The 17,820-nt window shown below is 44.4% G+C and overlaps 1 protein-coding gene across 1 annotated transcript in view; it reads right to left on the bottom strand.

Annotated features, from left to right (window-relative positions):
- MOSMO (modulator of smoothened) overlaps positions 1–17,820 on the bottom strand; it is a 47,028-nt gene continuing 29,208 nt past the window's right edge. Inside the window, exons 2-3 of the mRNA XM_083153263.1 lie at positions 11,685–11,897; positions 1–1,720 (exon numbers count right to left, since the gene is read on the bottom strand). Coding sequence (XP_083009389.1) covers positions 1,536–1,720; positions 11,685–11,897 — 398 coding nt within the window. The 3' untranslated portion in view covers positions 1–1,535. The remainder of the gene's footprint in view (positions 1,721–11,684; positions 11,898–17,820) is intronic.

Below are 17,820 nucleotides of genomic sequence, written 5' to 3'. Positions count from 1 at the left end.
TAATTTAAGAATGTCCATCTGACTGATAATAAATTAGTCATAACAAGTAACACACATTACAGAACAAAGGTATTTACATCAGTTTGACCTAGTAGTGACATTTCCTGTAGCATACATAGTTTGTTCCAAAGTCTATAGCTGTGCTTGGAGTTATCGCTGGTAAAAATGCGGCTACATGTAGCAGATGAGCTCAGTCAACGCAAAGAGGGGGAGGGGGGGGGGGAACTGAACCGGAGGAGAAGAACGAAATGCTTGTTATTAGGACGAAAATGGAATTAGTCTCTGAAAATCATAATGGACCTTTTGGGTGGTGGGGGAATTTCCAAAGCTTTCTTACCAAGCTCGGTCACCAAGACTCATACCCCTACAATGTCAAGCTCGCTTTTCTTTGAAAAGACTAAATAAATTTACTAAGCAAAGAATCTTTTTTTTTTTCTCCTTAATTGAAAAATACTATGAGAAATGTTTGAACCTTTACAATAATAAAAAAAAAAAAAAAAAAAACCCACACACCCAAGGGCTGCTACAAAAAAATATGAGGTAAACTGAAGGCTCTCCACAATGGAGTCTTCAGGAAAATGGCTTCTGTTATGTACTGGTTCCAGTTTGCGTGCCACAGTGATTTTGCTAGCAAAGCATTTAGCATTCTTTCCCCAGAACTGCCTGTATATACACTGTATACTGCATCAGCAAAAAATATATATTCATAGAAATATAAAATGAAGAGGCCAAACCCACCCCACCATTATTAGTGTTTTCTTCTAGTTTCCCCAGTAGAGAAATGGGTAGTGTTTTCCGTTACAGAGAACACAATGCTCCCTTTCTATATGCAAAGCACTGGTCACCGATTTTCATTTTTCGATGGATTCCCATCCCACCCCCTACCCCCGGCAACACCTGTTCGTACCAATAACCTCAAATTGCCATTGTCTCCACCTCCGATAGGAGCCCGCTGTATTTGTAAAACCAAGCTTTCAGCCATAGGAGGACAGGTGTTTGATCTTTGCTTCTCAGTGTAGAGGACTCTATGGTTACCAAGTCTCTATATTCCATGAACCCTCTCCTGCACTCTCCTCGGTAAGTAAGGCCAGCCTCACTCAGCCACGGAACGCTTCTAGGTCATATGCAAAGTTTATAAATACTTTTTTCTCTCTTCAATTCCGATGTTAGCAGACAATGAAAACAGGAATTGGGTACAGTAATAAAGGTCAGATTCGCTTGTCAGTGTAAAGCATTGTTCTTCACGAGTCCACGTCACAGTGCAGACCTGACTGCATGAATATGCTCAGGAGGTCAGTCAGCGATATTTGTATTTGGTTGTGGAAAGAAAGGCTCTCCATTTGATCCAAAGTGCATAGTGAGAACAAGTCAATGTCTTTTATCCGCTGGGTTCTCTTGTCCCGATCAGGAACTTTGCTGAGAAGGCAATGTCCTCAAAGGTTTCAGAGAATCCCCCCGCCCACCCTTTCTCCACCAACCCTCCCAACCAATTCATATTATCCATTTCATTAAGAAGTCTGGTAGCTCCCTTTACATCAGCCAGGTAAGCAAACTTTGCCGGCAAATAATAGTCCCACTATAGTAAAGAAAATGGATAACACAAAAAGTACATAAGATGACCCAACCACAGTGTTATTGGGTAGTTTGTAAGGTTGTCCACCCACTTCATTGATGTAAAATCCTATGGGAAATATTAATGCTGCCATACAGAAGAGGATCACTGTAGAGAAGGGGAAAAAGAAAAAAAAAAAAACACAAGTTAGGCAAAAATATAGATTTTATAATTATTTTTTTAATTCGACCACAGCAACAAACTATTCAGAGACAGTGGGCAGTAAGGCTTTAAGGGCTATAGAAGTAATCTGTAAAAAAAAAAAAAAAAAGTTTTAAAAAGGTTTTAGGTCGGTATTCATTCCCGGGTCATGACTGTTGATCCGTCCTGACAGCCGTGAGCCTGACCCATTTTCGTTTTGCTAGACAGCATATCACTAGGTGGGATTCAATACCCCATCTGCTGATCATCAAAAAGGGGGTGTGTCTGCGTATAACGGCCGTGGATTATCGAGATTCGGCAGCGATCGCAACAATTCACAGCTGCTATCGGCAAAACGGGCCTGACAGCTTTTAAAGTCGGGCCCATTCTGCTTCACTGCTGTCAAGAAAACAGCATTGAATAGGTGCCCGCCACTATAATCCCCGTCGAAAATAGCGGCGGGGATTGAATACCCCCCTTAGTGACCGTTTACGACACCATTATTAAAAGCAGATTAAATACAATCAAGCTAAACCCTCTCTATAAACCAGTTTTTCCAGCAGTCACTTTACTTATAGTCTTTTTCCACCATAATGCTGGGTCCAGCCCAGGTTTTCGAACTCTGATCCAACCTGTGTCACAGCACAGGATGGATCCAGCCAATAAGCAAATTGACCACTTTTCGGTATTTCTGTCCTGCCAAAGCTTGGAGATGACATCTCTAAATGTGCGTACACACTGGGTGATATTTTGAACAATATTGTTCATTTTGACCCTTCTGAACGATACTGTTAAAAATATTGCGCGTACACAGTGAATGATCAGCGCTCCCGCTGGTCATTAATGAGGGTTTCTGTCATCTGTCCACGCAGCTCAATTTTGCCAATGCAGTTCACAAAAATCTGCATATTACTAGATTTGAGGTAGATAGTTTGTCATATTGTTCAGTGTGTATGCACAATATTGTTTGTCCAGGACACTGAAAGGTTCAAGGGAAATTGTTCAGCAATATTGTACACTGAACACATAGTCTAGTATGTTTAGGCATTAGGGTGCCGGATGATGCTCCAACATTTGGGATTCCAACAGCCAGTATACAGACATCGAAATCCTGACTGTTAGAAGCTCGACAGTCAGGATCCGGTCTGACAGGGGCTATTCTGCAAGGGGCAATCTACCGCGCTCACCCATATCAGAGCACCAGCAGTCAGGATTCTCATATTGGTACCCTTACCGTTGGAATCCCATCGGTCGGAGCGTCATACCAATCTCAGGCATTAAGCCCAGCGTGCTGGTTCTCCCTATGCTTTTAATGCACCCTTACTTGACCTGGGTTATTTTTCAGGGACCCTTGTTCACGGAGGCCTGACCATGGTAGACATGGCAATAACCAGTTATTGCAGCATTGGAGAAAAGGTTATAAGTAACATATCCTAACAGTACACTATGTCATTTTCAGTATAGCAAATGTGGCATTTCAGTATTCTGCTTACTAAAGTGGCTTTCAATATCTCAAACTCTTCAATTTAAAGAGTGCTGCTTTAAATCGCTGGCTGTAGCAAATGCCAAGACACGAGTCCTGCCAATATGTTCATTAAATAGTGAACGTGCCAGCTATCTGCCATGCTTTTCATTGATAATTTGTATTGCTGCTTATTGAGAATGTATCAGTTTAACTCATGAGTGGGCAACAGGCGGCCCACTCCCGAGTCCAGGACAATGACAAGCGGCCCCCCACAATATTGATGATGGGAACGGTGAGGTCCCGCCACTGCCGATGCATGACTGGCGACGCTCCATCCCCGCTCAGCATTACTGGGAGTGTGGGAGGGGATGCGGTCACGCGGCCGCCGCACCAACCAATGGCGGGGAGGCGGCTGCCACATGAACGCGTCCCCTCCCACACTCCAAGTAATGCTGAGCGGGGATGGCGCGGTCATGCATCGGCGGCGGCGGGACTATTCAGCAGCAACGCAGGCACTTAAAGTCAGGATCCTCCGGTCCTGACTCCCCTCTGGCTGGCTAAGCAGACTCCACCACTCTAAAGAGTTGAATTATACTCACCGATAATTCCTTTTTCTTCCTAGAGATCCCATGGCAGCCATAACACTGGGATGTTCCCTTCCCCCATAGAATTAGACAGGATAATTTTCTCTAGGACCGCCCACCTTGGGTATATTAGCCTCCTCCTCCTCTATGTCTTTTCATGTCTCCGAAATATAAGTCCTGGAGAAAAAACACAACACAGGGAGGGAAAAACCAGTGGCGGCCATGGGATCTCTAGGAAGAAAAAGGAATTATCGGTGAGTATAATTCGACTCTTTCTTCTACGATCCCCATGGCAGCCATAACACTGGGACATACCCAAGTAAACACACGGGAGGGCTAAATGCTGCATGAATTTTTTTATATATCTATCGAAGTCAATCGCCCAAAAGAGCTTCTTGTAACACATGCGTCCCAAAGTGGGCAGTAGAAACGTTTAGTGAATAATGGTTTGAAAAGGTATGGATAGATGACCATGTCGCTGCTTTACAAATTTCAGCCGTTGATGCCTTCGCCTTATTCGCCCAGGAAGTAGATACTGCCCGGGTAGAGTGTGCCTGTACGATGGAAGGTGGCACCTTGCCCTCTTTTTTATAAGCAAATAAGATGGTCTCTCTGATCCAGCGAGATATGGTCTGTTTCACCGGCGCTTTGCCCTTTTTTTATCCCATCTGGAATTACAAACAGGTGTTTTGTCAACCTAAAGGTCTTAGTTCTTTCTAATTATAGAGTTATTACTCTAACCAGATCCAATGTGTGCCAGACCTCCTCATCTCTATTTTTTGGCTTAGGGTAGAAGTCAGGCAAAGTTATCTCCTGGTTCAGGTGAAAGGCTGACACCACCTTAGGAATGAAGTCTGGATGTGTCCATAATACTACCCTATCAGGGAATATTACAAAGTATGGTTCTTCCATCCATAGAGCTTGAAGCTCGCTCACCCGTCGGGCTGAGGTCACAGCTACCAGAAACACATCTTTCCAGGTTAGAAACCTTAGCGGGCAATCTTCCAGGGGTTCAAATGGATCCTTTGTTAACACCGTCAACAGTAGATTCAGGTCCCAGGGAGCCACAATCGATTTAATTGGCGGTCTAATTCTTTTCATCGCCCTGCCAAATCTTCTGACAATTCTCTCTTCAGCTAGAGGTCTGTCTAGTAACACACTTAGAGCTGATATTTGTGCTTTAATCGTTGCTGTGGCTAATCCCATCTGGAACCCTTCAAACAAGAACTGTAACACCTGATCAGTAGGAATGTTCATAAAGTCTCCTTTAAACTGTCCCCAGCTGATAAATCTATACCAGGTTTTATAATAAGCGTCTGAAGAAACCTTCTTTCTAGCTCTCAGCATCATCTCAGTCACTTGTGGTGATAAATTGTGTCTCTTTAGAATCTGCCGCTCAATTTCCATGCCTCGAGTTGTAAAGTTGCCAGCTCTGGATGTAGCATAGGCCCCTGACTCAGGAGGTCTGGTCTGTTTGGTAACTGCCACGGACCCTGTATCGCCATCCTTAGGACATTCGAAAACCAGGCTCTTCTTGGCCAATGAGGAAGTATTATCAGTACTAGTACTTGGTCTTCCCTGATCTTTTTCAGTACCTTGGTTATCATTGGGAATGGAGGGAACAGGTACCCCAGCTTGAACTCCCATCTGATGGAGTCTAATGTCCTTGCCTGCGGATGATAATACTTTGTATAGAATTCGCTCACCTTCCTGTTCGAATAGGTGGCCATCAGATCCACTTCTGGAGTTCCAAAGAACTTTGTTATCTGGAGAAACACTTCGCTGTTTAGTTCCCATTCTCCTGGTAGAATAGTCTTGCGACTTAGATAGTCTGCTATCACATTCTTCTTGCCTGGTATATACACCGCAGAGATTGACTTTAGGTTCTTTTCTGACCACAGCATGATCTTTTCTGACATTTCCATCAATTTCAGACTCCTGGTTCCCCTTTGATGGTTTATTTGAGCGACTACAGTCACATTGTCGGACATAATTCTTAAGTGCGTGTCCCGAATCTTGGGCTTTAACTGATGCATAGCCTCCCAGACTGCTTGTAGCTCTCTGATATTTGAAGAGTTTCTCATTTCTTCCCTGGACCGAAATCTTTCCGAGATGACCTCTCCATCCGAATAGACTGGCGTCCGTCGTCAGGATCAGAAACTGTGGGTTTTCTAAACTTGAGCTCTTGCTCTCCAAGTCCTGACTCCACCATTTCAGAGACTGTTTCACTCGAGCCGATAACTTCATCATATGATAGTCTTTCAGGCCTTTTTTCAGCAATGGCAGTAAGAACCACTGCAGTTGTCTCGAGTTCCACTGAGCCCAAGGTATTACTTTTATGCAAGAGACCATCATTCCTAATAACTGTACTCCTCTCTTCAGAGGAATCTTCTCTTCTTGTAAAATTTCTCGTATCAATTTCTTCATTTTCATGCATCTTTCCAGTGATAGAGCCACCGAGTACTTTCTGGTATCTATCCTGACCCCTAGAAAGAGAATATTCTTGGTTGGTAATAACTGACTTTTGTCTTTGTTTATTATCCATCCGTGGCTTTGCAAGGTCTTCAGTGTCAGACTCAGACTCTGCTTCACCTCCTCCGCAGAGTTCCCAGCTACTAATAAGTCGTCCAAGTACGGCCATATTTGGACCTTCATTTTCCGTAGCTCCGCCACCAGCGTAATCACTACTTTGGTGAAGACTCTTGGGGAAGTTCTCAACCCAAATGGGAGACAGGTGAATTGAAAATGCTGACCTCAGGAACCTCCTGTGTTCTATGCAGATCGGAATATGGTAATAAGCGTCCTTGAGGTTGATTGAGGCTAAATATTCGCCTTGCCTTATTCCTGCTATTATGGATGTCAGACATTCCATACGAAATTTTATCTTTTTGATAAAGCAATTCAGGTCCCTGAGATCCAAAATCGTCCTGAATCCGCCACTGCTCTTCTTCACTAGAAACAGGTTGGAGTAGAACCCCTTTCTGTGATAAATTTTGGGAACTATTTCGATCGCTCCCTGCTCCAGCAGTTGATTTATCTTTGTGTATAAAGCTGCTCTTTTTTCTTTCTCCATAGGTATTTTGGACATCAGAAACCTGTTTTGCCACGGAGTCTCCAAGAACTCGATATGATAACCCTGTTGGATTATCCTTAGCACCCATTTGTCGGTTATGGTATCTTCCCATTGATGCATGAATTGGAGAAGTCTGGCTCCTATCACTGTCGTTTGCATATAGTCATGATCTTCCTCCCTTGTCGGACTGGAAGCGCCCACGAAAGGGCTGACGAAAAGCTTGTCGCGAAGTATTAGCTCCGCCTCTCCTATAGTAGGGCCTACCAGGCCTGTAACTTCTGGAATCTCTATAAGACTGTTTAGCCGTACTTGGATATGGAAAACAATTTCTTCTGTCCTGTGGGAGACGTACAGATTTCCCCCTGATAACTTTTGTATCATTGTATCAAGGTTTGAGCCGAATAAGAACTTTCCTTCAAACTTTAACGTCGTCAGCTTGTTCTTAGAGTTTGCGTCAGCACTCCAGGGTTTCAGCCACAGGGCTCTCCTTGCTGTTACGCCTGCAGCCATAGTTTTTGCTGCAAAGGCCACAGAGTCCAGCAAGGCTTCGCATTAGTAATCTATAGACCTTTGCATAATGTCCAGACTTTTCAATAAGTAGTGTTTGGAAATTCTTTCCTCTATGTCTGTCTGCAGGTTAGACGCCCATAATCTCAGTGCTCTAGACACTGACGCTATAGCCACAGTAGATTTTAGTGATCCAGCAGATGCTGTATGAACCTTTCTTAACCCATTCTCAATCTTCCTGTCCATTGAGTCCTTAAACGCTGCTGCGTCCTCTACCGGGATCGTAGATTTTGAGGTAAGTTCTGCTACGGCGGCATCTACCTTGGGAATAGAGCACCAACCCAGAAACTCATCATCTTTATATGGATACATTTTATCAATTCGGTTTCCAAGTGTCAACTTCTTATCCATATTCGACCATTCCTTGGCAATAGTCTCCCTCACCATCTTGTGAACTGGAAAAGTTCTCCCCTTCTTCTCTCTATCCTCGAATAACGGGTTCTTTACCTCCGACGTACCCGGTTCTTCCTTATAATTCATCGCTTTATAGATATTTTTCAGTACATTTTCCACTAGCTCCAGATTAAAAGATCTTACATCTTCTAATTCCCCTTCATCTGTGGAATCCTTTCTGGCCCCTTCTATCTCTTCAGCTGAACCTTCCTCCTGGCTGAACTCTGCTTGGGCTCTGGACCTTTTCTGAGTCTGTGACTGTGCGAACTCCTGTTTTGACACAAAGGATTCTCTCATCCAATCCATCAGTTCCCTAAGGACATCTGATTTCTTCTCCTTTTCTATTTTATATTGACCTGCCTCACAGTCTCCACATAAGGACTTCTTCTGGGCAGATGCAAAAGACTTATCACACGACATACAGTTAGTCTGTATAAACTTCTTTTTGGCTGTTCTTTTCTTAGGTATCTCAGGACCTTTAGAAGATAACTCCACATTCTGCTCTGCAGACACACTAAAAAAGAAAAGCACTAAGTACTATTCTGTACTATAAATAAAACACCAACTAATGCCCAAAAAACAAAGGGCTTACCTCTGAGGGGCATTATCCGGCTTATGGGGAGAAGGCACATCCATGAGGCAACTGCAATCACCAACCAACACTGGAACCACAGTGTAAAGCACGCTGTTGCATCGCGTCTTTAAATATGGCGCCATAACCCTTTGTTCCCTGGTTAGCCCTATTCAGGATGACCAAGTGGAACCAATATGCTTCCCCTTGTTTCCGCGGGGAAGCATTTACCGCCCGTCCCCCGGCGTCTCAGGCGGAAGTGACGCACGCGCACACTTCCGCCTAGGGTGGCCAATCCCGGGATCGGGATCGGCGGGATCCCGGGATTTGGCCCCTAAAACGCCGGGATTTCAATCCCGGGATTGGAGTTTCCAATCCCGGGATTTCGGGATTAGACTGCGCATGCGCAGTCTAATGCCGGCAGCGTCTGAGCAAGTGCTCAGACGCTGCCCAGCTACTCCCGTCCCGGCGTTGTGGCTCTGCGCAGCGTGACGAGGCCAGAGGTCACGCTGCGCAGCACCGTCCTGTCATCGCCCGGCCGCCCGCACACCTCCCTGCCCGGCTCTGGAACTAAAGTGGCCGCCTCCCGCCCGGCTCCAGTAATGGACCGCCCACCCTCCCAGCGTCACCGAACACCCGCCCGGCCGCACTGCACAATTGCACATGTAAGTAAATATGCGGGGCGGCCGGGGCGGGTTTTTTTTAATTAGGGAAGCCAATCCCGGGATCCCGGGATTGGGCATTTTTCAATCCCGAATTCCGGGATTGAAAAAATGCCCTGGGATTGGCTTCCCTACTTCCGCCCCTTCTGCCTAGTCTGTTTGGAGCGTGCAGACGCGGCTTCCAGCCCGGTCTGCATCTACTCCACGTGGAACCATGCATAGAGCCCAGCTGCTGCCCCGCGCTTTCCCAGGATATTTACAGGTACTCACGAACCCGGGCTCCGACGTAGGACTCCAGGCATTCATTTATATATCCAGCGATATCACTAGGCAGGAATTTATGCACTAACATAGCTAAAGCTAGTTAGGCATCCTCTTCTCCCCGGGGAGCCACCCCTTCAGCTCCATGATGCTTGAGGTAACCCTGATTGAAATAAATAGACAGCCTACTCTGTCCTAACTCTTACGGAGACAGGAAAAAAGACATAGAGGAGGAGGAGGAGGCTATTATACCCAAGGTGGGCGGTCCTAGAGAAAATTATCCTGTCTAATTCTATGGGGGAAGGGAACATCCCAGTGTTATGGCTGCCATGGGGATCGTAGAAGAAAAGTAAGCGCTGCTGCAGTCAATGTTCAATGAGTAAATATACAGTATCTTGTATGACTGGCACTCACCTTCTATTTGTGCAGAGGGTTTTAATCAGGCAGCATAATGATTTGTAATTTCATTATGCTGCCTGATTAAAACCCTCTGCACAAATACAAGCCTGTTGAGAGACTCCTAACCTGCATTATTTGTGTGTGATATATATATATATATACACACACACACATACATATACATACACACACACACACACACACGGTTGTGTAGGTAGGGTTTCCACTGCGGCACATAATTCTGTTAAGATGGCCCTGCCAACCTGTGCTGCCACTGAAGCGAGCCGGGGTATTTCCTTCTCCCTCCTGTGATGTGAGTGACATGCTGAGATGCTAGGAGGCGGTTGGGGTGGAGCTTCTTGTGCAGTGGGGTCGGAGGCAGCTGTGTTAAGGTAGAATTGCTGCTGTGTCCTGGGGGTGAGGGAATGCAAAATACAGGTAGAAGCTACCTCCGTTTTACATCCCATCTCCCCCAGGACCCAGACAGCAGCATATACAGATGGAGCCATCCTCATCTAGCCCTCTCTGGAGAGCCATGGTGAGCCAAGGCCTCTTGTTCTCAGCAGCAATACAATACATAGAACCTTACAGTTGGAGAAGGGGATTAGCAGAGAAATCCGATTACTCACTTAATCTTATTAAAGGGTGAGATGAGGATGGCTCCATCTGTATACAAGATATTTTGTGTGCGGCCCTCGAATATTCACTGGAAGCGTAAAGCGGCCCCCGTGCCAAAATAGTTGCCCACCCCTGGTTTAACTCTATGAAATGCAAATACATAAATGTATTAAGGCAAATAATTATAAGAAAGTAGGTTAGAAAAAAGAAATCAGTCTTGGCTTTCGGGAGGCTGCAGTCAACAAGTTTATCAAAAGAGCAGAATAACCAGTGAGGTAGATGTAAACAGGGAGGAGAAGTGAGACAGAGTAGAAGTGGCCTGTGGCTACCAATCGGCTGCTCTGGATAAATTTTATATTATGCAAATTATAGATGTTACTTCAGTGCTGCAAGAAAGGGTATGCCAGCGCTGGCTGTAAGCAGTAAATTTTAGACGGTTCTCAGATAAAAATTATTTATTAACTCTAATAATATAAAAAACAAATATAATAAAACTGAGCCAATGCAAAACTAATATATATATATGTACTATCGATTAATCACATCGGTGATCTCAAGGGTGGTATAAATCAATAAAAAGCAAGTGCACTTGCGCCTGAGGAAGCCAGAGGTTATAAATTATCCGGGGAAACTCGTTGAGCTTTTTAATATATTACCATACTGGGACTATAATCTTCATTGGACACCTGAAAAACTAGAGCGCCATCTGACACGTTGGTAAAGTGGTCTGACAGACATTTGGGATACCTAGCCCGATCCCTAAGGACCCATTCCAGAGTGGCTGCCATCAGGATATTTCTATATAGAGATATTGAGTAAGATCAAATCATCTTTTTTCAGCTAACAAAGGAAATTGCATTGTTTTCTTCAGAGCTCCTTAAAAACAAATGGAGATCATATCAATGGTAATATGCAAAAACTCTTACCCAGTTTTTTATTAATGAGTGACTTACTTCAAGAACAAAACACTTTTTATTGATTATACCACCCTTGAGATCACTGATGTGATTGATAGTTGTTTTTTTTTTAATTTTTATATATTGTGTTTGCATTGTCTGTTATATTATATTGTTTTATCCATTTTATATTATTAGAGTCAATAAATTATTTTTTATCTATGAGAACAGTCTAACATTTACTGCTTACAGCCAGTGCTGGCATACCCTTTGTTTATTGTCTTTTGGGGACCGACCACCCCCTGCCAGACGCTGATAACTATGCACCACACAATTTATGTTTACTTCAGTGCTGACTGGTTGCCATGGGCCACTTCTCCCTTATCACTGCTTCATACATCTACCCCCGTGTAACCATATTGTTCGTTTATAGTAAACTTACTGCCAGTGAATGCTATCCAGCGGGCATATTTTGTAGCCTCTCTTCTCCAGTGGGAAGCCACTAGCAAGCCGCAAGTAACAGTCAATGATATAATCCCCATGATGATAAAAAACAGTGTTGTAACCCATTCCGGAGGGAGCCGAGGAGGAATACAGGTCCTGTCACGACCATGTATGGTTTGACACTGCCTGACAAGGCCGACTGTGAGAGCACCTGCAAACACAAAAACATCATTAATATTAGAGAAAAGCTCAACTAGATGTTTACGGGATGAGAAAAAAAACGTAGTAATAATATTTAAAATCACCAGCACTATAAGTGAACGCATGTTCCAATCTATAAGTTTTATATAGTTACCAATCATATACCAGTCACCTTCATATAAGCATTGTAATAAAAAAACTGCTGGAAAGTCCAACCTAAGGACCTCCAGGAGAGCCTGGAGGACTGCCCACACAGAGAGAACACATCCTCTACTTAAAGATGGCACCTACAAGCTTACGGTATGTAACTATACAACCTAACTAGGTTGTAAACACTCAACCTTCTACCTCAGAAATATGCTGGAGAGGCGAAGGGCTAGGTCCACACATTTTGGTGGTATTCCCCAAAGCTCAAAAGCAGTTTGCACAATAGTAGTAGTAGTAGTTTATTTATAAGGCGCCACAAAGTGTCCGCAGCGCCGTACATAGCAAACAAACAAATTACATGGTAACATACAGGGTGTGTTGATAAAATACAGCATAAACAGGGGTATAGCTAGTAGAACTAAAATCAGTATCAGTTCTTAAGTAGGTGTCGAAATTGTCGAGGACACTGAAGATGAAGTAGAGGAAGGGAAGAACAGGGCAGGAGCTCTGGTGAGGTAAAGGGGTAGGGTAAGTACGTGAGGAAGGAGGACCCTACTCATAAGAGTTAACAGACTAAAAAGGAGGTGGGTGGACTGGACAAAGGAAAAACAATAGGATAAGTAGGAACGGATGGGAACGGATGGAGGGGTAGGGTAGGGCAGGATAGGAGGAGCGAAAGAGGTTAGGACAGTGGATCCCAAACTGTGCCTAGGCTCCCTGGGGTGCCTCAAGTTGGTGGTCCAGAACCAATTCAAATTATTTATGGCCAATGAAACAGGCAAAAATCAGTGCTTGGGGCTTCCAATTATAAAATATGTGGGGAATCAGAAGTGAATTGTGTTCCTCACCACATAACTGGACCTAAGGATGACATTTAAACACAACTTATTTCATTTAAAAAATATATATATATTCTTGGTAACAAATTTTGGCCTAGGGGTGCCCTGAAAAATATTCTGATACTCTAGGGTGCCGCAATTCAAAAAAGTTTGGGAACCTCTGGGTTAGGAGGAGGAGGGATAGACTAGTCGGAAGAAGTGGGTTTTGAGGGAGCGCTTGAAGAAGGTAAGGGAACCAGAAAACCTGATGGGTGGCGGGAGGTTGTTCCAGTGCAAGAGAAGTCTTTGACACAGGAGTGGGAGGAGGTGATTAGGTGAGAGGTCAGGCAGCGGAGCGAAGAGGACGGGAGGGAGTGTGGATAGAGATCAGTGAAGAGAGGGAAGGAGCGGTGGAGGAGAGAGCCTTGCAGGTGGTGGTGAGGAGTTTAAAGAGATTTCAGAAAGGAATGGGGAGACAGTGAAGAGATAGAAAGAGGGGGGAGGTAGAGGTAGAATCTATGGGATACATACGGATCACTGGCAGTCATTATACTGACACCAGCATCCCAATGGAGGGAATCCCAACCGCCCATTCCACTCCCCCCCCCCCTTCTAGCAGTCTAACCTTAACCCCCCAACTCCTGCAGCCTGACTCCAACCTCTCATTCTAGGTGCCTAAAACTAACCCCCACAGTCTAACCCTTAGTCCCCCCACTAATGCCTAAACCTAACCCCAACCGGCCCTGCATCCTCACTAATCGGGATGTTGGCTGTTGATATTCTGGTGTTGGCCTCCTGATCCTTTTGGTGTTCCGATGCTGGTCTTCTGAAGGCAGTCAAGATGCCGGTGTTGGTATACTGAACGCCGACATCCTAACTGCAGTGATGCAGACTGCATCCCTTTGCTACATATCATTATAGCTAGACATTCAACACTTCGGTTCCACCACCACTAAAATGAAAAGGTTAGGACTATTTCACATGCTCCGGCTCCTGCTGGGCAGCGAAACCCCACACGGCCAAAAGCCGCACTGCACACAGTAGTTAATAATGGACATGATTGTGTCCATTCACACGGGACGGCCACGGCCCAACCGTTCGGTTGCAGCCGGATCCCACCATTGGAAAAGACGGCTGCCGGGAAGTGATTTTGCCTACTCATGTTAAATAACGATTTCAGAGTGGCCATCCTGGAGAGAAGCAGGACAATCCCAGAAGCCTGAAAGCAAACAACCCTAATAGATAATTGCAGGAGATAGGTCTAGCCAGGGAATGAATGCTCCTGAATTCCACATTATTTATTCTCACTCCATCCTGGATTATATGGAAGGTTATCTGACACAACCTTTGGAAGAATGCAGTTTATTGCTATTGTGTAGATCACACTTTGCACTCAAACTCCAAAAGCCAGAGCGGTGGCTTCTGTCCATCCAGGACGTATCAGTTTACCTATGATGCAAAAGAGAAACACTGTTTGATCTCGGATGATAGATTAGCAATGGTGTCCAGAGCCAGTTTCCGATTGTGAGCCACACAAGGCCTATGCTGCTTAAGCATTCAATAGACCTGAACACACAGTAATTCCTGATTAATAAAAGCTGACCTTCTTAGCAACACTGATACCATACAATGGGGCAGATGTATTAAGCCTGGAGAAGAGATAAACTTGAGATAAAGTGGAGATAAAGTGAAAGGAGATAAAGCACCAGCCAATGAAATGTGTTTGAAAATGACAGTTGGGAGTTGATTGGCTGGTGCTTTATCTCCTTTTACCTTATCTCCACTTTATCTCCAGTTTATCTCTTTTCCAGGCTTAATACATCTGCCCCAATGCCCCATAATATGAAAAAAATAATATAAAAATTGGTCTCTTTTCGCCTCCCCTTAAAAATGTCCATTACCTTTGAGGCCATCTCTATTACTGAACGACTGAAGAATAAAACACAACAAATGTGGACAGGATATATACAGCCTAGCCTCAGATCCCCTAGAACCATCACTGTAATGACAAAGGCTGGCCCCAAAAGGTGCCAGTACCTCTCCAAAGCTGCCTGTGGGGAAGCACAGTATAACAGCAACGAGCGGAAATATTCACACAACTGCAGAATGTTTATTAGGAGATGGTTTTTGATGCCCTGCCAATAACTATCAGATGGCCTTGAGATAGGCTAATAGGTTATATGCTTGAATGCACAGATGTTTGCCAGTGTGTTTCTATTTCATGGATTAAGAGAAAGCAAGTTCAGGCTTGCCCAAATGGTTTTGTGTGCCTCAGCGTGACGGAGACTAATGAATACAACTTTTCACTGTCTGCATCTTCAGAAACAAGGAAACACTGAGACAATGGTTATTTGGGTTCTTAAAGAGACACTGTATTTATAGAAGAAAAAGGACAATTATGTTTTTTAAATGTTATATTTATGAACAAAATTATTTTGCTTCCACCCTACTTGCCTACCCTCCAAGTAGCTGCGGGAAGCTGCAGATTTTCCACCCTACTTGCCCCCCGCAGCCCCAGAAGAGTAGGCAGCCCTCCCCACAACATTCTTGCTTCCTTCTGGGTCTGAGTGAAGTCGGTGTGGCTATTAAGTGTGTGGATTCATGTCATTTAGCACCACCCCCTCACTGCAGACCCACAAATTGCAGGTGTTTCTCTGTGTGGGGCCAAATAACAAGTTACTTCAGCCTTGACCCACAAAGTCGCTTGTAGTGGGTCTACTCTCTGGGCTTCATCTAGAGAAGAGACTACAAAGGTTAGGCTAGATAGATATATTTATATTTTAGCTATATATGGTTTATTTATATTCAAAAACACAGACATTTCCACTAGATAGGTACCACTATTATCTTATATTTTTTGTAGTGTTCATTCTAGAACCCGCTATCTTTGAAGACCCATGCAGTTCCTGTTCCCTGCCTGGGGTGTCACTGTCTGCTGTGGTGTTTCTAGCACAGGCTTGGTTTGCATATCAGTGCTGATATTTAGATCACACTGTGCTAGAAGCACTACAGCAGACAGCTACCCCCCAGGCAGGGAAAAGGAACTGCCTGAAGATGGCGGGTGTTAGATTGAACACTATTTTCTAATGCTGGGTACATACTAGGCAATGTTTACCCCGTGCAGCATCAATGGTGATGGGGAACTGGTATCGCAAGTTCATACAAACCTGCCAATGCTGGCAGCGATGTCACCCGCAACTTAGAACATACACACATGACGATATTAAGATTGTAGTTCTGACCCGTCCGAATCGGCAAAATCATTGACTAGAGAGTCTAGTGTGTACCCAGTATTACTGAGGCAAAATGCATATAAAAAAAAAAAAAAACAGATTTACTAAAAGACGTTCATCCCAAGGCTTTCAGGAGGGCGTCCACTACACAGGCCAGACTGAAACAGGATAGGAATCCTCTCGGTGTCTGGCTACACTTTAACCCCTTCCCGACAATTGACGTACATTTACGTCATGGTCGGGAAGTACTTCCCGACACATGGCGTAAATGTACGTCATGGCATTTAACTGTCACCGCGTCTATAGACGCGGTGACAGTTTCAACATGTCTGCTGTCCCTGACAGCAGACATGTCCGTGCATGCCCAGGGGGGGCTGCGATGCCGCCCCCCCGTCGGCGATCGCTGTGATTGGCTGTTCAGTGTGAACAGCCAATTACAGCGTTTTCTGTGTCACCGGCGAATAACGTTCGCCGGTGACACGCGATCGGAGGTGATTGGTGCTGTAAAGTACAGCACCAATCACCGCGGGGTGTAAGGGTGACACTGGTGTCACCCCACCTCACCCCGCCCGCCCCCAAAGGCCGTGATTGGTCCGTCGGACCGACGGACCAATCACAGCCATGGAGGGGGGTTTAAACTAACGGTGACTGCACTGCAGACGCCATTCCGGTCTGGAATTGCGTGCAGTGCGGTCACCGTGCCAATCTGCCGCGATATACTGACCAGAACCTTGCAAAATACTTACCTGATCCTTGCAAATATCTTGGCTGCTTCATCTGTGCTTGTAGTGTGCTGGATGCTTCCTGGATCCTGTTACTTGTGACTTCCTGTGAACTTGTGCTGCTGCAGTGTAATAGCGTTAGTTAGATAGAGATAGAGAGAGATAGTGTCAGATAGTGTCAGAGAGTGCTGTATTTTGTGCTGCTGCAGTGTGATATAGTTATAGAGAGAGAGATAGAGAGAGATAGAGAGAGATAGAGAGAGATAGAGAGAGATAGAGAGAGGCCTAGTGACAGAGTGCTATATTTTGTGCTGCTGCAGTGTGATAGTTATAGATAGATAGAGAGAGATAGAGAGAGATAGAGAGAGAGAGATAGAGATAGTGACAGATTGTGCTATATATTTTTTATATAACTGACTGCTGCCCCCCCTTTTGTGCTGATCAGTATAAATTAACTGATCAGCAACTTTTTGGGGGCGCAGGGTATTTTTATATATATATATATATATATATATATATATATATATATATATATATATATATATATATATATATATATATATATATATATATATATATATATATATATATACCTGTCACTGCTGCTGCTGCAGTGTCATAGAGTGTTAGATAGTGAGAGATAGAGAGATAGAGAGAGATAGCGACAGAGAGTGATAGAGAGTGCTAAATTTTGTGTCTGCTGCCCCCGCCTTTTGTGCTGATCACTATATCTGAGGTGATCAGCAACTTTTTAGGGGTGCAGAGGTTTTTTTTTTTTATATATATACCTGCCAGTTGCACTGTCAGTTGCACCTGCTGCCCCTCACTGGTAATCAGTGTCGCATCACTGATCACCTTTTTTTTTTTTTGTGTGTGCTGTGGGGTCTTTTTTTAATTTTTTTTTTTACACACACTGTGATTTTGTGGGTGTCCTGTGGCCGCTGTGCGCGGATCAGTGACGTACATCACTGATCATCTTTTTCGGCACAGGGTTGATCTATTTTTTTTTTTTT

Source organism: Crinia signifera, chromosome 7 (assembly GCF_055691185.1).
Source record: "Crinia signifera chromosome 7, ASM5569118v1, whole genome shotgun sequence".
NCBI classification, from domain to species: domain Eukaryota; kingdom Metazoa; phylum Chordata; class Amphibia; order Anura; family Myobatrachidae; genus Crinia; species Crinia signifera.
Note: the sequence above shows the minus strand (reverse complement) of the source record. Positions and strands in the feature narration are given on the sequence as shown.